Source organism: Leptosomus discolor, chromosome 2 (assembly GCF_034619465.1).
Source record: "Leptosomus discolor isolate bLepDis1 chromosome 2, bLepDis1.hap2, whole genome shotgun sequence".
NCBI lineage: Eukaryota > Metazoa > Chordata > Aves > Leptosomiformes > Leptosomidae > Leptosomus > Leptosomus discolor.
This window is the reverse complement of record NC_141392.1, coordinates 104,541,689-104,565,193: the sequence shown is the minus strand read 5'-3', so window position 1 is coordinate 104,565,193 and position 23,505 is coordinate 104,541,689. Positions and strand designations below refer to the sequence as shown.

The 23,505-nt window shown below is 38.8% G+C and overlaps 1 protein-coding gene across 3 annotated transcripts in view; it reads left to right on the top strand.

Annotated features, from left to right (window-relative positions):
- Positions 1-23,011, top strand: part of DLGAP2 (DLG associated protein 2) — a 401,254-nt gene extending 378,243 nt beyond the window's left edge. For 2 of the 3 annotated variants that reach the window (XM_086461531.1, XM_086461530.1), the window contains 6 exons: positions 5,944-6,029; positions 7,248-7,663; positions 15,894-15,985; positions 20,384-20,536; positions 21,325-21,342; positions 22,793-23,011. In XM_086461531.1, coding sequence (XP_086317657.1) covers positions 5,944-6,029; positions 7,248-7,663; positions 15,894-15,985; positions 20,384-20,536; positions 21,325-21,342; positions 22,793-23,011 — 984 coding nt within the window. The remainder of the gene's footprint in view (positions 1-5,943; positions 6,030-7,247; positions 7,664-15,893; positions 15,986-20,383; positions 20,537-21,324; positions 21,343-22,792) is intronic. The other variant, XM_086461529.1, reaches the window with a different exon arrangement.
- The last annotated feature ends 494 nt before the right edge of the window (positions 23,012-23,505 follow it).

The following is a 23,505-nucleotide window of genomic DNA, read 5'->3' as shown; positions in this document are numbered from 1 at the left end:
TGAGAGAAGTGCATGAAGTCCTTGGCCTGCAGAAGTCAGTGAAAGTTTTGATAACACCTCTGTGGAATCAGAATTCACAGGCTTAGTCAGTTAGCAGAGTTCCCAGCCAGTGGCTGCATTTGGCCATGTCACTTGTCAAAACACTTAGCAGTTGGAATTGTAGTTAAAACAAAGCTATGGTTATTTTAAAGCCATCTAATTTTTTACTCTTTTCACAAATTACTCTTGCTTGTTTTCTTAACTGCTGTCTAATGTAATGAAACATTCAAAGTGGGGAAGCCACAGATCACTGCCTTGCAGAATATTTCTTGGTTCAGAACAATTTGCCTCTTAGCATTAAATGCACCAAAAAAGTTATGAGCAACCACTGCGATGTGCATTATCTTGTTGTTACTATCTCACATCAGCTTGACACAAATCCCGTTGCCAAACTCTGGCATGCATTTTTAGCAAAAAAAATGCTCTCTTAAAAGACCAGTGGAAGTTTCCAACCCATTGAGGATATTCTTCTGGTAATTAGCACTTACTGTGCCACGCAACTTATTTGAGTAGTCCAGATGTTCTGCTGGGAAGTAGTGGAGTAGCAAAATGGAGCACTGCAGTGAGACACAAAAAAGTCACTCAAGCGTGAAAGCGTAGGTTTATTTTGGTGGGTTTCTAAAAATTATTTTGAAAGACTATATGTTTTTTGGCTGATAAAAGTATTCCATCGGTTAAAGAAAGCAGTAGCAGTTAGTACTGTAGTTTTATTTGAAGTATTTTTCCTGCTTTGAAGTCACTGCATACAAATGAGATCTCCCTGTACCTGAGAATGGTTATCTGCATTCACAATTACGTGTGCTTGATCTAGTGTCAAATGGAGTGTTTCCTTCCCTTTTTTTTACTCTTGTTATCACTGAGAAGCCTATGCAAGAGAGGAAAGGTGAGTTATTTCCCTTCCTGTGCATCATCAGAGAGATTGTTTATTAAATTCTAATTATAGAACAAATCGGTTACAGCAGTAAAAACCCATTGAGGTCAGTGAAGTTGCATGGGGAGAGATAATGTGGCCTGAAGGACTTCTATTACTGATGCTTATGAGAGAGAAATGAAACACACCAAGTTAAAATTTGGGTTTTTATGCATTGAATATATTAGCTTCAAGCCTCCCTTAGAGACAGTATATACAGAAGCTTAGACTGGAATTTTTAGGACACTACAATGTTAGGTTGCAGTGCTCATGCTTAAGAGCAGAATAACACTTTAATGCAGAAATAAAGGCCGCTTTTAAGTAGTTCAAATTATCAGCTATAAAAGCTTAGTAAATACTTTGAAGGAATAATTTAGTCAGTACATACATCTTTTTCTAGAGTGAGTGCCTACAAACAAAGATTGATTATAACAAGCAAGTTATTTGCAATAGTGATTTGCATTTATTCAAATAATTTTGTGTTAGTATCATCTACTTGCGGATCATTTATTACCAAGTCAGTGTCAGTATCTAATATGTAGTTTTCAAATTTTGAGCTGGATCGGTAGCAGTAACTGATCACAGAGGATTCATGGTATTGTCTGCTCCTTGTATTGGCAGCAAAAAACGTGGAGGGGAGTGTTATGCCTTTGTGAAAGGTGAAAAAAAAAAAAGACAGAAATAACCTCAAAATGCTCCATTATGTTTATTATTAATATTATAAGCCTTATGGGCATGCTATAAGCCCATAAAACAACATTTTTCATAGCATAAAGTGTCAAATTTTTAAAGACGTTTTAGTTCTTTGCTTGCAATGAGAGAGGAAGATGACCTGCTGTATCAGATCTACTCCTCTTCTTTCTTCTCCTTTTGGCTAATGTCTGGCTATTTTTTTGTTTCCTCTTCTGTGTGAGGCTCCCTCGTAACCAGATAGATAAATAATTTGTCACATTATTTTGCTTTACTGTGATTGTGGGTCAATTTACAAATATTAAGGCTTTTAGAACCCATGCAAGTATTAAAACAGTAATGAATCATGGAGAATAACAACAGATTTATTAAGACTTATTTGAGTTTCAGGAGCCACACAATCAAACCAAGCGTATTGCTTTTTCCCTTCCGCGCATTTGAATCTAACCTAGCCAATTTGATTAAATCTAAAGAGTTTCCTGCTGTCTTCTAGCAGGAGTCTTTATAATATCTGTCATTCAGAAATGCAATTCATTTGTTCATTTGTTTTTTTGTGAGTGCAAATCATTTTGTTATTTCCCACTTTTACTTGTTTTGGCATTTGCCTCCATTTTCCAGATCTATTTTTTTTGTTGGTTGTTACAATATTTGCAATCCTAGATTGTGTGTGCGCGCGCGCACACACACACAAACATACAAATTGGCATTCTCCTGCTGTTACAAGGCACAGTGAGAAAATGAAAGCATTAAAATATGAAGGCAATCATCAGGTCATTTAGTCAGTGCCAGCCTTGGCAAGCTGGAGGGAAGGATAATTTGGCAAGAGTTTATATTTAGAGGTAACTAGTGTCATTTATATTTTGATACCTGGGCCATCATTTTCCTGATAATTTGTTTTTGAATAAAAATTTAGAGAAGATTACTTCATTTATGGCTGCAAATTCTAGGTGTCAGTTGCATATCGGGCAAATTATTCAGGTTATACTTCTAGGTGAAATATCAATAAGAAAGGACTTGGAAACAGGTAGATGAAAAAGACTCATTCTCAATGTGTTGTATCAATGGAAAGGTACTAGCCCATTCAAAATATAAAAGGGAAATCTGCCTCCACACGTCAGAAGCAGAGTTCAATGGAAGACATGCTATCTGTTACTAAACCAAACAACGTAATTGGCAAAACCAGGTATGCTTTTGATACGTAATATGGAACAGAAGTGTGTGTTGCCAGTCTGCCTGCTTTGTTCCAACAACATCAATTGGCCAAATTGACGTTGTCCATAGGGACTTTTCATTGTTCATATCTTTAGACCATCATGTTTCCAACAGCACTATGTCTGAGCTGCTGAGACATCCTTGTGGAAGGCGAAAGTCTCTTCTCTGTCCATTGACCATTGCTCACCTCCACAGTATTGCTAGCTGTATGTTAGCCTCGCAAGTATGATAACATTGACCTTACTTAGCCTATTTCCATGTACAGCAATCTGGCTTCCACCTCATCTCCCAAGTCTCATTCAGGAGGTCCCAAGGAGCATAGGATGTAGAAATGGTCGTCCTAAGGATATCACTCCATGAAGGAAGTGCAGTGCTTTAGAAGGAGCTGAAGGGAAAGACTGACGTGTGGGGAGATGTCAGCTTGGCTTCTTTTGTCTGGCTTCAGCCCAGGTCTGGTCTGGCACACAATGTCCTGTTCCTCCATCCTAAGCCATGTGAATGAGCTGGAGGCCCTGATGAATCCTGTGTTCTAATCTGCTCAGCTTCTTCACCCTCGCCACCCACAAACCTCTTTTTCCGTGTCAAACCTTCAGGCTTGTAATCCTGTGGAGCTTGTGCCTGCATTACTGACACCATCATCTGGAGCTACAGTTCATCCAAAGAAGTTCAAGGACCTTGATCAACAGTCCCACAATTGGAAGTAATGATGTTAGTCCTTCTCTTGGACCCAGTCCAATAGAATCATAGAATAGAATATAATCACAGAATGGTTTGGGTTGGAAGGGACCTTAAAGATAATCCAGTTTCAACCCCCTGCCATGGGCAGGGACAGCTTCCTCTAGACCAGGTTGCTCAAAGCCCCATCCAGCCTGGCCTTGAACACTTCTAGGAAGGGGGCATCTACAGCTTCTCTGGGCAACCTGCTCCACTGTCTCACCACCCTCACAGTGAAGAATTTCTTCCTAATATCTAATCTAAATCTACCCTCTTTCAGTTTGTATTATCTGCCCTTATTCACTATCTACCACCTCCACTCCCTTTGAGAATAAGTTGACTTATACAGAGGCATATCCTATGCATATTTGACTGAGCTCTCATCACTGTAGTCAAGGCTGCAAGTATAAATTGCCTCTCTGCTTCCCCCCAGCAGGCTGATGAGTATCTTATCCTCGGCCCAGTTAATTAATTTCTGCTCACCTAACGAAGATGTTTTATGTGCAGGTTTTCTCACACCCCTGGAAGGGCTAGGTGAGTGACTAGTCCCTCACTTAGACTTGAACTTATTATTCAAGACTCTTTTGTACCCTTCTATACTATAAATAAGAGTGACTTTCCTGATAGATATCTCCTGCACTAAGAAACAGGACTTATGGCTCTTCTACTTACAGCAATGTTCTTTCAGGAGAGGGTTACCAAGTACACGTTAAGCACCTCACTCAGGTTGCAGCCAAGGCCCCCCTTAACAAGGAAACCAGCTTGCCTGTTTTTTGTTTGGTTGTTTCGGGGTTTTTTCCACAAGCTGCCTAGCTGTGTGGTTGAGGCTTTTTTTTCACTGCCAACTTAAGAGGGATCTTTCTTTTTATACTGACATTGCCAAATCCTGAAGACTGTTAGCAAGTCTGATATCTTCGTTCCCTCAATGCACTGCCTGTCCTAGTGAATTTAGCCAGCTTCCATGCAACTGCTGAGGTGGAAACAGACAGCAACGTGCACTTTCCCCTAGACCTCATGCAGAATAAATGGATCTGCTAGGAAATGTGTTTTTCCCTGAAAGTTGCCACACTGATATCCAGAGCTTTTGGCAAACCTGTGCCTGACACTACACTTTACAGTTCAAGCATGCCATTAACATTTACTGTAGGGTTCCCGCTTTAGCTGTTTTCATGAACGTCTCCCACATCCAGGTTAATATGAATGTGTACTGATTACTGTCTGGAATTCCTTTCTATGTGAACGTACATGAGGCTATGGCTTGAAGATGGAAAGAGAAGTTACCAGCAATGGTCTTCTTCAAGAAGTATAGTCCACATGCATATTCACTTCCCACCCTCCTTCCCCCCTCTCTGCATCCTTCCAGAAATCTGGTGGGATTGGGACTGTGCAGCTGAGAGACAGCTGCAAAGGCCATTGGGCTCCTTCCAGAGGTGCCTGTGACTGCTGCAAGGGGAAAAGTTATCTTGTCTTCATCATAGAATATACTCTGAATTCACAGATGGAGTGTGCATATTGAAAAACTGGCTGCTGAAATTATTTTTTTGATTTAACAATGAAAACATCATTCAAAAGGAAAAGTCAGTTCTACTCTTTTTCTTTTTCCCTGACTCTTCCATGATTCAGTATAATTTGCATACTGCAGCGCTCGTTATATCTGTGTCAAAGACTTGGGGGCGGTGTGGTGGTGGGGAGTGTTATATAAAATCACACAGAAACTTGCAAAAGCAATGTGGTCTCATGAAGAAAATTCTACTGTGAATGTATTTCAGTAAGTGTATTTCAGATGGGAATACTATAAAAAGTGAGTAAATTACTTGCTTGATATAGCATTTTCAGGACCGTGTTATTAAAAAAGGTGAGATATGGCATTCTGCTGTATCCCTCACGTCATTTAAATGGTTCTATATTTGTCAACGCCGTTGTCGATAAAATTTCATTGCATCATTTCTTTTTATCACTTGCAAGTTTATTGGGCTACTTGAGATTTTATTTTATTTTGTAAATCAAGGACTATAATGAGACTGTTTTATAATAATATAAAAAGGGGCTATCCTGTGGATTCCTCGTTCTAAGAACAGCTCTTCCACACCAAGTTTACTCTCTGCTTCCACTGAACTGAGTAATTGCACCTGCTTAGGTTTGAAATAGAGAATTACATAGCAGAACAGAATTGCATAGCAGAACATGTGCAAAGCTTTATAAAACATAGAACCAAAACAATGATACCAGGCTGAATACCTATATTTCATTTATTTTACTGTTAGGTGTTTTTTAGCAGTAAACCAGGAAATATATAATTAATTTTGAATGTGTACAGGTAGAAATAGTGCTGAGTTGTTGGTGCTTACTCTGCAGATGTATCTTTTGTGTTGAATTAGGTGGAAACAGCAACTGATTCAGATACTGAAAGCAGAGGCCTACGGGAATATCACTCTGTTGGAGTACAAGTGGAAGATGAAAAACGGTAATTCAAGCATGCACAAAAATAAGTAGTCTTTCATAATACAACGATAATTTGTAAACACAGTTAATAACAAACATCTGGCAAGTGCTGCCCCTAAATAATTCGCAAAGCCAAAATGCTTATATACATGCTGGTCATTCAGTAAAATTTATAGAGATTACTTAGCAGTTGCTTAATATTTAGTTAACTTTTCAGTTTTTAATTAGAGGGAAGGAAGTGAAAGGTTTAAATTAAAGTAGTGGATTAATATAATTTCAAGATTGGCTGAACAAACACAAAGAGCTCTACATTGGAATACTCTTCCTTTGACAAGACCTCTCATGCTGATTCAAGCTTTCCCAGTCTACATAGGAAGATATAATGGTTAGGATGTAACGTCTGGTACCTTTGCCCTAAACTATAATCAGCTTTTATACTTGTTCAGTCCTTCCTATATGAAACTGCTGGCCAACATACCAACCCACAGGTTATCCCTGGCAGGCACTGCCTGTTAAGTACTGGGCTGGGACCATTATCTCATTTCAAGGCAGCTGTCAGGCAGTATCTGACTGATAATTGCCTTTTACCATCATTGACTAGAAGTAATTTGAAACAATAAGCTCAGATGTGAAAAGATTTCACAAATAATCTCTGCTTCTCTATCTAACTTTTTAACATAAAGCTTTTCTAAAATGTCATTATTCGGTGGCATACCAACATTTAATGACCATCCTATGAGGCAAGTGAAAAATATCACAGTCTTAAACCTGTGATATTATTTTTCTTTTACTGAAGGATTCTCAACAGTCCTAACTTAGCAGATTTCCAGATTTTATCTAATTACAATTCTTAATATTTGATTTTTTTTATACAATCATTTTACAGACTTCTATCAGGAGACGTAACCCTGCACTTCTGCTAGTTATTTCCAGTTCATTTAATAATGATACATGATATTTTGTAGTATGAGAATAAATCAATATTTGCTTCCAGAGATAATTTAAATGATTTTCTTCTGTATCTTTGCTCAGATCAATGATGCCACTATGCATTTTGTTTTTCCTCTCTGTTGTTACTCGCTGTCTTATTTTAGTGAGATATGCACAAAGAAAAAATATTTAACATAAAGTTCAAGGAGAAAACCAGAATCCATTCACTGAAACATTATTCTGTGCCTCTGTATAATCACATATGTATTTATATATCTTAATCTCTTTTCTTTCTTCCCTCTTCACCAAGACATGGACGATTCAAGCGCTCAAACAGTGTAACAGCAGCTGTCCAGGCTGACCTAGAACTAGAGGGCTTTCCAGGACACATCACCATGGAGGACAAGGGACTTCAGTTTGGCTCGTCATTCCAGCAGCACTCAGAGCCCAGCACGCCCACCCAATACAGCGCAGTGAGAACTGTACGGACACAGGGACTGTTCAGTTACAGAGAAGATTATAGGACCCCAGTTGACACCTCAAACCTTCCACCACCAGAACCATGGTTAGAGCCAGCGATTGAGACGGTAGAGACTGGTCGAATGTCTCCTTGTCGACGAGACGGATCTTGGTTTATGAAGTTGCTGCATACTGAAACTAAGAGAATGGAAGGATGGTGTAAAGAAATGGAAAGAGAAGCAGAAGAAAATGATCTTTCTGAAGAAAGTAAGAACATTTCAGTATCTTTTGTTATAGATGTTTACTAAAATAAGAAATCTGTTGGGATAAAGTTGTGGTCTGTAGTCTTCCCTTACTCATTTTGTGGTATCAAAGACACTCTACAGAACCGTTAGATATAAGACCCCTCTCCTGTAACTGACTATGCAAGCTGATGTTTCCCAGAGTAAGATTTTGTAGAAGTAGTTGAGGAGTCAACTGTAGCGTCACGTGCAGGATCAAATTCTGGTATAGATGTGGCTGAAATTGCTCATCCACAGCACCAACCCTGACACGTTCTTCCCTCTCATTTGTATGGCTCCAGTGCTTGACCTTTTGCCAGAGTACACAGTTCTTATGTGAACATTTTTTTTGCCGTTTTCCTGAAAAATGAGGATTTGCCTCTTATTAATGAACAATCATTTTAAAAATGTTTTCATTCCTTTACAGGCACTTCTGCCTATCATAAAGGGTCTGTTGGAAGAACAGGAAGGAGTAGGCAAGAACAATAGTTAAAGTACTTCTGCAGTACACAGGCATATGTACTATTAGATAGTTCAGCATTTTCTTATTACAATTTTGTCAAGAATCATTATTATTCTCTCATGTCCTGTGGACACCTTGAAAGTAGTGATGGGATAAAGTGAAAAATAATGTAGACTATTTTGGAACAAGATCCAAGCCAGCACTAATGATAGTAATATATCAAAGTGGTCCTAGCACTCAGTAGCCAGCTCCCTGTGATTCCCTCTGAGGTCAATTATCCTTGTTCTTCAGGCTCAGTTTTATAAATATTTCAATCCCTGCCAATCTGAATTATTGTCTCAGATGAGATTTTCTCAGATCATAAATTAGTTCATTGTAAGTTTTCTTACTAGCATCTTTTCCTGCACTCTCACGAATCTCACCATCGCCTCTAAATACTCTTTTCCTGATCATCATCTTTCTCCCTCAATAAGTTCTTGCTATGATCTACCCTCAGATCTTAGGCCAGGCCTGCATGGTGACTAAAAGGCCAATTTCTATTTCTTGCGCTGCCCTTTTCAAAAGAAAGACTGTCTATGGTTTTACCTCATCATTTTTTATTTTACAGTCATATTTCTCCACTATATTGTGCACAAGTCTATCAAGTAACAACGTAGGATTTGGGGTGGGGTACAGCATAAGGTTCTTTTTCTTCCTTCAGCCTCCAGTGCTTTCTGGAGTGTAGGTTTTTTCTTATTTTCATCATGGCAGAACTGAGCTGAGAATTTTCCCTTTGCATCGATACTGTAAAGATTTTATTACATTCCTAGGGGCTCTTAAATTACAAATAATAAAATATTTTGCTTTGTTTAGCCTGTGTGAGGATTTCTAAACCTTCTTTCACAATGGTTAATTTTTTAAATAATTCTTTTTGCTATACACATCTCATTTTTCAATTCCCCAAATCTTTTCACTGCTGAACACTGACATTTCTCTGCCATCAATTAGCATCCCAAAGCACCTGCTTCCAACACTGTCTGTTACTGATATGGGGACATCAGTGCTTACGATCTGAAGCAGAAGTACAAAGAGCAAGACTTTAATCTCCTTGGAAAGAGTAAGATTATTAGGGAGCAAAGGAGAGAAACACACAGGCAGTTAGCTCCTCTCTGTCCCTAGGAGGCCAGTGAGGAGTCCTCAGGCAAGGGTTGGACTTTAGGTGGCATAGCCCTAATCAAATCTGCAGCCACACGAAATGAGCGGTGGAAACCCTCTCACATCAGTACTCCTTCCTCTCTTGGAGATAGACACGGAGTTAGCAGTGCTATTCTCTGGGATATGAAGCTGTGTTCTGCATTAGGAAAACTTGAAGGAGCTGAATTTAGCTGACTACCCATTCCCAGGTGCAGAAGCACCCTCCCTCCCACCATGTGAAGCTATGCTCTTACACTCTAGAAATACTCTGAAATACTTTGCTGCACAGGGAAGCGGCAATTAGGAAGATAGTTTTCAGTAAATTATACAGAGGACATGAAGACAAATTGATTTTCAGTAATTTTTATTCATATTCAGAGCTAGTGACGCCCTTTTAACCTAGAACATTTCAGTCAGGAAACAAAATGGAATATCATGATTTTATGTTTCCCCTTTTGCAGAGTGACTGTATTCTGTAAGAGAAAAGGCTGATCAATTCCCTGATACAGCGTTACTAAAACTTTAACTGAAATGGTCCCTCAAAATACCCTTTTTAAACGAACTAAAATGGATTAAGTACTTTTATTTGGGGAACATTTTGACCTCCCTAATAGGTTAGAGAAATTATTATCGAATAAATGTAATAGCACATATGCAAAATTGGATGTTTGTCTTCAGCTGATTGTCAAAAGTGATACCCAGACTTCCGATTTTCCATTTTATCTGACGCATTTCAAGAGATCTTCTTCAAAAAATTTCCAAATTAGATTATCTTTGAAAAGGTATCCCTTCACTTAATATAGCTTACATCAAATAAAAGGAAGTTATCAAAGAATTATTTTCACTGAGGGAATGAGCTTCATGGCATTTTAAAATTTCAGTGTGAATAATTTTTTCCTGTTGAGTCTTTGACACATTTTGTATCCTCAGCCTGATCTATGGAGGTTGAAAGGTATGTATCCACAAGAACTAAAGTTTAATGATATCCCATCATGAAATGTATTTTGACATGTTTTAGCATTTGGCAGTTCCCTGCTGAAAATACATGCAAATGGGGGAGCCAGAAGCAACTAAATATGTTTTCCTGTCTTCCAGCAGGAGCTACTATTCCCAAAACACTTCACAGCAAAGTTTGCATGTTCAAATTGTCATTGTTAATGCTGAATCATTTATATTTGTGCTGGGTATATTAATTGTACCTGAAGAACAAATATAGCTTTGCATCTCATAGGAGAAGGCTGTCTCTATGATACCATTTCTATTTTTTTTTAATCACAGGAAGAGTTAAAATAGAACCGTATTTTAGAAAACAATTTCATTTTCTGCGTTAACACAATAGCCCTCGGATCACAGAAAGCTGCCTGATTGCTGTATTGATTTTTTTTTTCACTGTAGCCTTTCTCCCATAATGTTGCTTTAAGAACTTCACTCACCAGGTCTTAGAAAAGAAGATAATCATTGCAGAAAAAATAACCTCTCTTTCCTTGCACAGAATTTGTTTATCTGGTCAGTTGCCATGTATTGTATTCTGGAGTCTTTGCAAAGTTTATATATTGTTTCTGGCGGCAGTTATTTGTGTTCTCAGTGTTTATTATAACATATATATATATATATATAAAATATATACGTAGCTGTAACTGTTCCCAGGAAAAGTCATCTGATCATTTGCACTAGCAGGGTGCCTTCAAGCAAAGATATGTATTTCTCGAGGGTGCTCACTGGAGTTTCAGTTTTACGCCCTGAAAATTGTGTTTGGCTATTACTCGTGTGTAGGTGATGACAAGAAAAACACTCAATTGTCACAAAGCTATTAAAGACCAAGAGGACCAGGACTCTGACACCTGTGAGCTCTGTGATGGGAGCAGGGAGATTGGCGCAGGGAGGGGGAGAACCGGAGAGCCCCCGGGGAGCCACAATCCCTGCCCTCGCCTTGTAGGCAAAGTCTGGCGGAGGGAAGCAGAAGGCTTCCTGGGCTTCTGAATGCCACATGCTTGGCCACTGAAATATTTAGTACAGAAGTGAAATGGAGAACAGTTACACAGAGTTTACTTTCATCTAAAAATCCTAAAATACGTGCAAAAAAAAATTAACTATAGTATAAACTATGCCAGCAGAAAGGTTGTTTTGCTGGTATTTTCTGCATCATAGTTAGGAGCTCTGCTGGCATAGCTACGTAGTAAAGTGATCTCTAGTGGGAAAAAAAGGAATTAGAGAGAGTGACAGCTTAAAAAGTCACCTTCTCTCCCCTTACCCCTTCACTCCACGGATACCGGATTTTTCCTTGCTAATCCTCTGGCTGATATTTCCACAGTACTACAAGGGCTTTACTAACATGGCCAAACAGTAACAGAAAACATAGAGCTAAATCTTCCATACTTTGGGGCGGGGGGGAGGAAACCCTCCCAAAGAATTTATTTTAATCATCTATAAAAGCTTTCTTAGGTCTTTGATCAAATATGGGTTATCTTTTAACAAAGAGAAATTACTGACATAATTTCCTAATGCTTTTCACAAACCTGTCCTACAGGAATTATTGAAATTTACATTTGTGAATGACTACAGAATGTCTTAATTGCCCTGCAACAGTCTTTAAAGTCAATAAAAGCCTTTTGTTCCATAGTGTGGAATCCAAGAATTCCTCCTAGCATTTGTATTGTTCTTCTCCAATTTTCTCCTCGTTGAACTGAGCTCCATTGAGGTAAAAAGCAAATTTGCACAAGTCCCACTTGGTGCACAAGGCTCCCATTGCCCTACCACCCTCCAGAGCACTGCCAGCTGGTAGCTGTGCTGTCCTAAAATGTCATCTCACTCTGTACATTTATTATGACACCTACCTGCTGTGTTGATAGTGAAAAGACATATATTTTGGAAGATTACTAAATTAGGTTTAGAGATTAGACAAATATCATGCCCCGCTTTGAGTTAGGAGGATGAACTAAATGCCAGTTTCAATATTTTTTCCAGGTATATTTTCTCAGATTGTTTGTGGAGCAATTTATTTACGAGTATAGAAATAAAAAACAAACAATCAAATGGAATGAAAATTTAAATTAAAACACATCATTTAAATAAACAGTAATGAATGCCAGCCGCAGATTGATTGTTAGTAGTTTCTCATTGCTGGTGTAGCAGTGGCACAATTGAGCAAAGCTTTTAACTTGTGAAGAATAGAGTTACAGCATCTGACTATAATCTTTGTTTCATCGATACAGATCTAACTTTTCCCCCTCTAACTTTCTGATATGAAACCATTTTCAATTACAAGATTTTGTAGGATTTCTCAAGGAATACAACAAATACACATTACTTGCAATGTTGTAATATGCTTATTGCAGGGGAAAAGACACCATTGTGTTAATCATGTATGTTATATACAGGCAATTTAGACAGTCTCCTTCCAGGGTATAAATCCTGAGTCTGCTTCTACTGAAGTCATGGTCAGGGTTTTGTATGTCTTCAGAGCAGAAGCCATACAGGACCACACAACAAAAGTGGAGTGCTTCATATGCTTCAGGGAGCACAATTAAGGTTGCTTTTTTTGTCTGTTTCCTGACATTCAAGTAAATATAATCTTAATGGAGGGAGGTATACGGATTATACAAAAATTATATATATTTATGTGCATTGGTAGATTTTATCATCATTTATTTACAAGAAAAATTTTCTAGGCATCGCTGAACATCCCAATCTCTCCAGTCTCTAACATTCATCATTCTTTCATGGAGATAATCAATCTGCACTCATCAGAATAATTCCCCAATGCATGAAATTAATAACAAGACTTTGGCTGTCTATTAATATTGTGCTAAAGATTATGAGTTGAAGTGTTTTAATACTTTAATTTAATTATAGCAAATCAAAAAAGCATGAATATGAGATATTCTAACTTCTCTGTTTTATTATGTCTGATTTACTTATTGAAATGGAAATAGCGTTAGATCTTTAGTAAATGGTAGGGCTGCAATTATACATGTGTATTCACCACTGTGACTCAGTGACACATGGAAATAGCCCAGGACCACTGTCTTACGGATGTGTATCACACCAAAATGCTGCATTGCCAGTGCATAAGTCTTGTCTGGTCTGATTGGGCTTTAAATCACTAACGCTTGTGGACATGATCCTTCAGGATAATGAAGATATGTGGGGGTTGGGGTAACCGTGAGATTCACTAGAAAATACCAGTCATATAGATTCTGTCAAGATGTACATTTCTGCAGTAGGGCTAAAACCAGTGCCCCTTACTCAGGCTATGTATTTGAGCTATGAACCATAAAATTCAGCAGAGGAAACTAAAACTGAACTTTTCTCACTATGAGACAAGCACTACAATCATCAACCTACAGAATCATCCTCACTCCTTTTCTGCCCAGTAAATAGTTGAACATAGTGTGGAATAGGTGATGTCAGGGACCTGCTACAGCGCAATTCCCCATCCTGGCAAAGAAAGGTCTCTGACCCCTCACTGCGTGTTTGTCTGATGTCCTGAGCTACAGAGCACCGAGGGGAAAGGAGGATACAAGGCTGTTTGTCGCTTAAGTCTTTGCCTTTATTTAAAATGCCGAAAACCAAATTAAAGCAATTTGTTTCAGATCAATGAAACATTTATTTTTTTTATTTAGGCTTTTGTATGTTCATTCAGCTTTTAACACACAAAACATTGCTTTCCATATGCCAACAATTCCATAGAGGAAAGTGAGGGGTTTGGTGATCAGAAACCCCAAACCAATTAAAATGCTTTATTTCATTTGGCCAGCAAAAAAAAAACCAAAACCCCAGTGAATTACTCATGCAGCCCTGAACCACTTAACCCTTTCAGAAATGGGTGCCACATGGGACTGATGAATTATGTATATTGCTGTTCAATTTAGTGTTGTGGCACAGCTGTACCGTTTGTCTAACAGAAAATGGAACAGAGTTTGAGAACAACAGCTCTACATATTAACACGTGCTTTTAAAGTTACAGAGGTTGTATGTTTCCACAAAACTGGAACATAAAACTTTCAACTTATCTCTTGCTGCTACTTGTGGTTTAACAGATGTTTCACCGGCCTGGAGAAAGAACTAAAATGTAATATCTGGTACAAAAATACTGTTTTCACATGCCACTCAGTCCCCTCCTATACTTACTGAAATAACAACAAAATGTTAAGCCCTGTCAGAGTTTAATATTTTCTATATCACAGGATGCAGATCAGTTCTGCTGTACTATTGCAGCTTCATTCCACCCTCTGCATCCTGTTTGAATTATCCATTTGTTTCCTCGAATTAAATAAAAAGTTGTCAGAGTAATTCCCGCCTCACCCCAACCCCTACCTCTATCTTTACCCTAAACATTATTGAAAGATCTGGAAATTCCTCCAGATAAATTCAATCTTCCCTTGAAATCCAAGCTTATAATGTTTTTTAAAGTGTTGCTTTTCCATGGATGTGGAGGAAAGGAAGTATAGGAAAGGATGTGTAGGAAGGAGGTTTGGAAAGTATACTGCTATCTATCAAAGTACGGTATTTATCCCAGCAAATGTGGAAGTCCAGGAGGAGATAGTTTCCTAGGGCTAAGCCACTCCTCTTAAGCACTCCAGTCAGCAGAAAGAAATAGGCATCTCCAGGAAGAGATTCAGCTCATCTAAAAAAAAGTGCCTAATATGGCTGAAGTCAGATTACTGATTATAGAGCATCCAGAAATTTTGATTTAGACAGATGACTCTTGGAAGCAAAGTCAAGTAAAATTAATTTGGTCCTCAGTGCTTATGCACACTGTAAATGGCAGGCATCTTGACAGTAGGGAAAGCCCAATGAACCATGGGGGGTCATGACTCAGTAAAGTCCTGGAGCACCTGCTTGTGTCCCACTTTGTCTGAAGCTCCAGTGCTTAGGACTTTGTTTCTTTTCCTGGGTAGGTAACCTGTAACTCCTAATGGGGATACCAAGACCTATCTTAAACCTGATTCCTCTGTGGATCTCAGCCTTATGGTAGGAGTATCTTATGTTATAGATTAACATATTAACCTTACCCCCAGAACAGTCAGGGTAAAGAAAGCTCACCCAAGGGTCATCCACACAACTGAGTGAAGTTATTTGTGACTGCAGAACCAGAAGATACTATCTAAGGTACATGTAAAGCTCCCTTTGACATCAGAGGGAACAGGCATCTAACTGGTCCTTGAGGCAAGACTATTTCAACAGCTTTCAATCTACATGAGCAAATGTAAATGTGGCAGGTGGGGGTTGTCATTTACTTTGAAATTTAAGTTTCTCCTCAAAAACATATGTATATATGCCCACTTCAGGAAGCTGTCTATATTCCCTCGTTTTTTTCTGCTTTCTTAAGCAAATACAGTCTTAGTTATTCTGAGTTATTAATATACCATTTGTTATAGCCAAAGGGTAAGGTGCCACAGAGCTTTCCTATATCTCCATCTTTTTCAAAAATATTTTATGTATATAATCACAAGAAACAAAACCAAATGTTTGCTTCGTTTATAAAATAAACAGTAATTTCAGCTGTATATTTTTTGAGTTGAACTTTGCATTTACTGCCAAAAGACATCTATTGATAATAACCTGTCTGTATGCTTAGTCCTAGGTAAAATTCGAAGTGCTGTTGGAAGCGCTCAGCTCCTCATGTCTCAGAAATTCCAGCAATTTTATTGGCTTTGTCAGCAAAATCTGGTAAGTCACCATGTCTGGCCATTCTTGAAGAGTTTAAGGCTATTCATCCACAGATATTCCACAAAGCATAACTTTAAATTTTAGAATGTAATATTTTTACTTCAAAGTCAACAACAAAAACAAGTGTAGCATACCCAAACAGTAGCATTCTGAAATGTCATTTTCTTGTCTCCCATTTTGTCTTACTGCTGCTTTTTCTTTAACTTAATACTTAAGTACAGAGTTAGTACATCTTTTTGTCAAATCAAACATGTAATGTCAGTAATTTCAGTCTGACTGTGGGTTTTTTGCTGTCTTTATTAAAGAAAAAAAAAATGAGAAAGGAACAAATGCAAGTCTTCTGAGACATAATATTATGGCTTATTTTTTGTAATCCCTTAAAATAGTAACTGTATTTCTGGTAAGAAAGGAGAAATTTTTCACATTGCAGTAAATGCAGAATAGTAAAATAGCAGAATACTGGAGAATATGTGATCCAGCTTTCTACGTACCTGAAAATAGGACTAATCTTGGAAATGGGGATATACATAATGTTAATAAAATTGGGTTTCATAATTTGCATTGCCAATTATATATAACATGGCCTAGAGCTAAAAGAACAGATGCAGTATATTACTTATGAGAGTTACTGCTATTGTTCTGGAAGTTCCTTAGAGACTAATTCAATTCTAAATGTTGTCTTCTTTAATATGACAGCAGCCATCAGTGATACAAACACTGTGGCAAGATAATACTAATCAATAGAAGAATATAATTCTTCTAGCTACGGCTAGTGGTAGAACACTTTTCTTTGGGTCACTTGAAAATCAAGTATAACTTTCAGCTTTTGACTGTCCCTAACCTCATATATTGAAAGTGCTGAATTTTGTTGCATGTATGATGGCAGACATGACCTAAATGGCTGGTAGATACATTTCTTTACTTGTTAGTATTTGCCAGATAACAAACATTCATTCTGCAGAGATCTGCTTGCTACTTTCCATCCATAAAGTTAAACATCCAGAATTCCTGAAACTGCAATCCCATATTACTGAGAAAGTCATGCCAAAAAAGTCCTACCTTCTGATGGAAAATGATAAGATATATGGTCCTCGTTAGGGAAGAATCCAATTATCCACTTCAAAGACTCTGTCAAAACAAGAATTTTAATAGCTGTTACAGAATGACAGAGAAAATATGCAAAGTCAGGCAAGCAGGAGGTGACCACATTTGTAATATCAAATACATCATGTGTGCTCCCTATCTAGTCATTTGTTTCATAGTGAAAGGAGGAAATCTTCATCAATGTCTAAAAGTTTCTCACTCTATATTTCAAAGTGCCCTCCATTACCTGATTGATTAAGTTACGCAAACTAAGATTTGGAGAGCCTAACCTCCACTCCAACTCATTTATCTTCAAGTGGGTCCAGCACTCGTGCTTGAGAGCATTACTGTAATAACAAGCACAGTCCTGCTCAGCACAGCCGTCAGCTGTTCGGAAGTGTGAACAATTCATCACTGCAAAAGCAATAGGAGCACAAGGAGAAATCCACAGCTTTGCAGACCACATGACCAAAAAACTGGCAAGATTTTATTTCTCTCCTTTGTATTTGGATAATAAACCTTTGAACTCCATAACAGCAGCTTTATCCTACTCCAACAATTTAGGCTCTGAATATTCTTCAGCTTCATTAAATCAGCAATGGACTCTGCAGAAAGGAGCATCTGCAGAACTGGACTTTTATCCCATTCATCTTTTGAGGCTTTTCTTCCTATACCTAATGATAGAGTTTGTTGTTAAATAGTCACTTAGTGTGTATCCACAGCAGGCTTTTCACATGCTCCTAAGGCAGCATCTCAGTGCCCTGACAGATAGCAGCCAGTTAGTGCATTCCCCCACTCAAAAATATCTAGCATTTACAAGGCTACCACATAGCAGTTTCTGTAGCAGTATTCAAAAACAATAAGCTCAAATGTAGGACAAGGAACAATGGCATTTACTTCTGCCAACTCAAAATGCAGCAAGGGTTTAGAAAGTATAATATACTTACTTACACTGAAATGTAATCAGGAAACTCACCCATCGCCTATGGACTTCTCTAAAGGGTCATGGGAACTTCAAGGGACACATTTGATTATGCTCCAGGTTAAGATCTCTTACCAAAGACTCTCACTTAGGGTAAATTCACAAAAATGTAGGCTTCAAGGATTTTTTTTTTAGAATCTCTCTGGCTATGTCCTGTAGCGTACTGTTCCCACTAACCACTAGGAAAAAAAAAAAAAATCACTGATTAATAACTGCTCCCTTCTGCATTATTCCCATTACCTCTTGCAACACCCTGTTTTTTCTTTGAAGTGTCCTCCTCTATACTCTCTAGTCAGTACAGATCCTGCTCAGCTCGTGAGACCATCTCTCACTATGTCCTGGTTGCAGGCAAACACAGAGCGGCTCAAGCACCGGCTAGGTACTTTTGGCTTGCTTTAGGCTTCCTTCGGAAGCATGGCTGCAAAGCTGAATTCCCAATAAGATACAAATAAGCAAGCAGTTTCTGACAAGAAACAGGTTTAAGCCAATCTTTTCAAAACTTAGTTAGCTCTAATAGTAATTACTTGTGCCAGCATTTACCCAAGGACTGCGGATCCACGATCGACAGCGGTGGGAGGCAGGTCTCTCGCGTCCAGACAACACACTGCACCTCCAGCCACAGAGTGCACCTCCACCAATGAGCAGAGTAGGGTGCGCAAAGGTACAGGAGGGCAATTAGCCTTGATTTGGAAGGCAATGGCATTTCGATCAGTGGCATCATTTTACGGCTGTTTAGAGGAAACCGGGGAAAAGGACTGAGGAGACCAGTCTGGAGACAACAGATTGCAATGTAAGATATATTGCTGTGGGACCACCCTGGCAAATTTCTCACAGGGAGTCAGTTCCTGAAGCCTGAGATATTTACCTCTGTAGAGTAACTAGTACCATTGACATAAATTTTAAAAGGTTTTGGAGTAAATTGGGATCTACCCACTTAAGTTGTTTTCAGTCAACACTAATTTGGAGTTGTATCATCTTTCCTGAAAGTTTGTTATAAACTATATGGCCAGTTCTGTTAAGTCCCCAAAGCTCTCAATGAAAAGGAGACTTTCTTCTAATGAAGAAGACTTCTAAGTGGATAGGCTTTTCAGTTGGTTCTTGGCCCGCATTCCCAAAAAGTTTAGATAGCCGTGTCACTGCATGCTGTCAGGCCCAGCTCCAGGCACTCACCTCCAACAGTGGCTTCTGCAAACCCAAGTTTGAGTAGCAATTCCTAGCTTAAGACCCCTAGAAATGTGCAATTCTAGGGAGCAATTCAACAGAAATGCTGATTTATCTCCTAGCTTTTAGGCAGCTATGTGGGGTTGTGTTCAATATCTAAAACGCCTTTTTCCACTAGATTTGTAAAAGATGAGACACATAGCCTTGCTTCAGCAATAACACCAGTGTTTCTAACTCAGTAATCTAGTCATTACAGCTTTTGACCAGGAAGGGGGAGATCCAGAGTCCCTTTGGCCTGGTTTTTACCCCATCTCTCCCAGTTCTGTAGATCATCTTAATGGCTTTCTCCTGCCCTGGAAGGGAAGAGACATTTCTTCATCATCTTCACAGCGATGTTTACCAATTAAGCCCTATTTCATTAAAGTGACAAAGCTGTCTTCTTGAATTAGTACCAATGCTCATAGGGCATAGGGTTAAGAGTCTGCATACTACCTTCTAATGTAATTTTTATCCAGCATTCAAATCAGGTTAATAGTCAAATGCTAATCTTTACCACCAATGTCCATTGTGCTCCACTAAGTCCTGTGCACATAGCGCCACTTAATCACAGTACTTAGGGGTAGTGCCTTCCTAGTTCCTGGGCGTGATTCGACTCCCTGAAGAATAAAATCCCACCATCCCCATCAAAATTTTATATCTTATGTATGCAATTGAAATTGCAAGACAATGTAAACATCAAATTGAACATCAGCTGACAACTTCTTCGTGGTGCTGCTTTGCCTTCTAATCAGCTATTGCGAATGTAATTTTTAACGAGAAAGACTTCAGGCTGGCTGGAATATGAACGACGTTCCCCTTCCCTTTAATAATCAGCAGGCAGAGGCTGTCGGCTTGTTCCTTTTTAGAAATGCAGGTCAGCACAGCATATGGTGCTACGGAACTTCCCATGCCGCACAGATTCAGGAAGGCTTGCGTATGACATCCAATTCATTCATGTTTGGGTTGTGTAGGAGGCACAACTCTCCAGTCACAGCTCCCAGCTGTAAAGCGCACACAGCCTTAGCGTTGAGCAGCGCTGTAGCAATGTAATCTGGCGCGATGCCTTTCCTGCCTCAAAGCACGTTGTTTAAAGCCTCCTGGTCTATTCACATTCTCTCCTTTGTGCATGACAGGACCCGAGCGCCATGCCGAGACCGACTTCCCAGGACCTAGCGGGTTTCTGGGACTTATTGCAGCTCTCAATTGAAGACGTCAGCATGAAGTTTGATGAACTGCACCAGTTGAAACTCAATGAATGGAAAATAATAGAATCACCTGAAAGGAAGGTACGCAGATCATGGACAATACCGTTTATTCCCCATTTGTAGTCCTGCAGTCTCCTTGTTAAATACAATAGTGAAACATAATAGGTTTCTAGCCCTAGAAAGTATCTTAATTGGCATGGCCCAATTTATACATGGAAACCTGCATCAGATGTGAGGGGTTTTTTCTTTTTAATGATGTTGAACTGAATTGTATAACAAATAAAATGGATTTTGCTAAATTAATCCACTCCATAACACTTTTGTTCAAATTATTTGGATTCACATTCTAAAGGCTAGAACTGAAATATATTCTGATTAATTCAGACTGAGGACGATAGCCTGAGAATTCAATTAAGGTAAACTCAGCACCCTGCTACATTTGGGGCAGCTCAAACCTGAGCACTACAGTGTTTACTCCTGCCTGCATGACACAACTGAGACAACAGGAGTGAGATAAAAGCACGTGGCAAAACACAGTGCACATCAAAGTAAAACTTAGCCCACTACAGTTTAGGGGACAAAGAGCACTTCTCACAAACTGCCTGCATCTCTGCCCCAAAACTCCACTACCTGGGAGACATCCCAGCCAAAGCAATGTAATTCTAAAACTGCCTTTCCCCTTTCTAGAGCTCCATCCCTCACCTTAATTATCCCACTATCCTTGCTGATTATTGTATCAGTCAGATGGATTTTTGGTTTGAGTCAGTACTGTTGGCCTCAGGTGAATACTTGTTTGGTTTGGGAGGAATTAGGAGGCATTTTGACAACTCTTTCATTTCTTCATGCTCCTCTTGGATTTTAATTTTCAGCCAACTGGTTGGTGGATGGTGAGTTTGCAACTCTTGCTTACTAGTGACAACTGGACGTAAGAAAATTATTATAGTGGCAGCAACAGTGATGTTCCTAAGAGAGAAATAACTAAAAGTGAAAAAAAAAATAATAAGGTGGGACAACAGGAATGGAGCCCTTATGTTCTGGCTGAAAACAGGAAATAGAGAAAATAAAGACTGGGGAATAGCATCTTAGGCTGCTGCACTGTTCCTGTTGAGAATGTAGAACTATGTTCTTAAATAGCCTTAGTTACTTAGTCTCGGCTAATGCATTTCGGTAGTAGACTCAGAATTAGTTTTTAAAAAATTATCAAAGAATGAAGAGTCTGTAAACCATAGGTGCATCAGTTCAATTTTTGTATTATTTGAAACCTGCTGTGCATTAAATTAACTGTGTTCTCCATAAGGAACAGCCCATACTCTGGACTTTACTATTACTTTAAGAAGTGATATAGCAGAAAGATGGATAATAACCATACTACACTTAGGAAGTTGTGGAATCTCCACCTTTGGGGCTATTCAGTCCAGTATTAAATATGGTGTTGAAAAATCTGCTTTAACTTCAAAGTTGCATCTAATGTCAAGTGGGCTTTGAATGGGGGTTGTATGAGATCACCTCCAGAGGTCACTTCCAATCTATTGTATGATTCCATGATTCTATGTTATCTTTTTAAGGCCCTTATATTATATTTCACCGTCTCTAAATGGAGTAAAATATCAGTTTCACACTTCAAAACAATTCTTGATTTAAAACCTGCAGAGCAATTTACAGCTACTTTGGTACCAAAATCTACTGACTCTCACTTTATAATTCGATAATTCTTCAATATAATTTTCTCTAAAATGGTCCAGGCTGGCAAGCAGAACAATTAGCCCTATGTTCTCTCTCTAGTTGGTGCTTGCATGTTTCCATTTAGTGATTCATGGAAGAGACTAAACTAATAGACATGTATACACAGCTGCTATCTCATATCCAGCTGAGGCTAAACGCAGTATGATTAATTTAATTAAAAATCCTGTCCTGCTAATCTTAGACAGTCTTTTCACTTGATGAGACCACACAGATGCGCTGAATTCTTATTGGAGAGCCAGTATGTGTTTCTGTTTATAATGAATGTAATAATGTGTCAGCTAAAATTAAACAGATTAAAGTGAGTATGCAGATTGCATGTGCAGGATACCTGCAAGAGCAGTAGAAGGAAGTGTAGCCTTTTTTAAGGCCCAGGACTGCAGAATTTGTAATGGTTGCTGAAACAACAGGGGTTTGTCAGTGTCCCTAGTGTGGATAGCTATTCATGTAATCCATTAGTCAGCTGATTGGAGAGCACAAATTGAGCATGCTTGATGTATGTAACCAGTATTTTGCATTTCATGTCTTCAATTTGCATGCTCTGCTGACAGTTCCTTCCGCACACAGTTCACCCTCAGTTTTAATACCCTGTTGCAGGAAGAAAGAAAGGTTCCTCCTCCTGTACCAAAGAAGCCCCCAAAAGGAAAATTCCCTATCACAAGAGAAAAATCTCTGGACCTACCCGACAGACAGCGACAAGAAGCTAGAAGACGGCTAATGGCTGCTAAGAGAGCAGCCTCTTTCCGGCAGAATTCAGCCACAGAGCGTGCAGACAGCATCGAGATATATATACCAGAGGCTCAAACCCGGCTTTAAAGACAGAATGCTGCAGAGTTCCTTTTTTAAACAAAATGCTTGTACAGTTTGTCACTTACCTGGTAATTTTTGTCTCATTCTCTCCACTAAATATGCCCTTGCTGTTGTGTTCTTTGTGCCATAAGCACAGTGGAATGCTTTTGATTTTCTCAGAATTTGCTGAGCTCACCGCAAGAACGACTTCTTTTTGTATTTATTGTCTGACTTACAATCAGCTACAATGGATAGGGCTTGTCAAGACCTGACTTATCCAATATATTCTCAGAGGACAACAAGAAACACCTCTTGAGATGGAACCCAGCTTACTTTTTTGTTATTTATATTTTTATAAAATGTGTGATAATTAGGGATAAGAATAACAAACTATAAATGGGTGCATCTCACCATTCAATAGAGGCATTAGCTAATCCAAGTAGAAGGTGCTACAAATGTAAAGCGCAGGAAAGAAAGAACCCATTTATCTCTCTGACCTCCAGTTTCTTTTCCTAGAACCC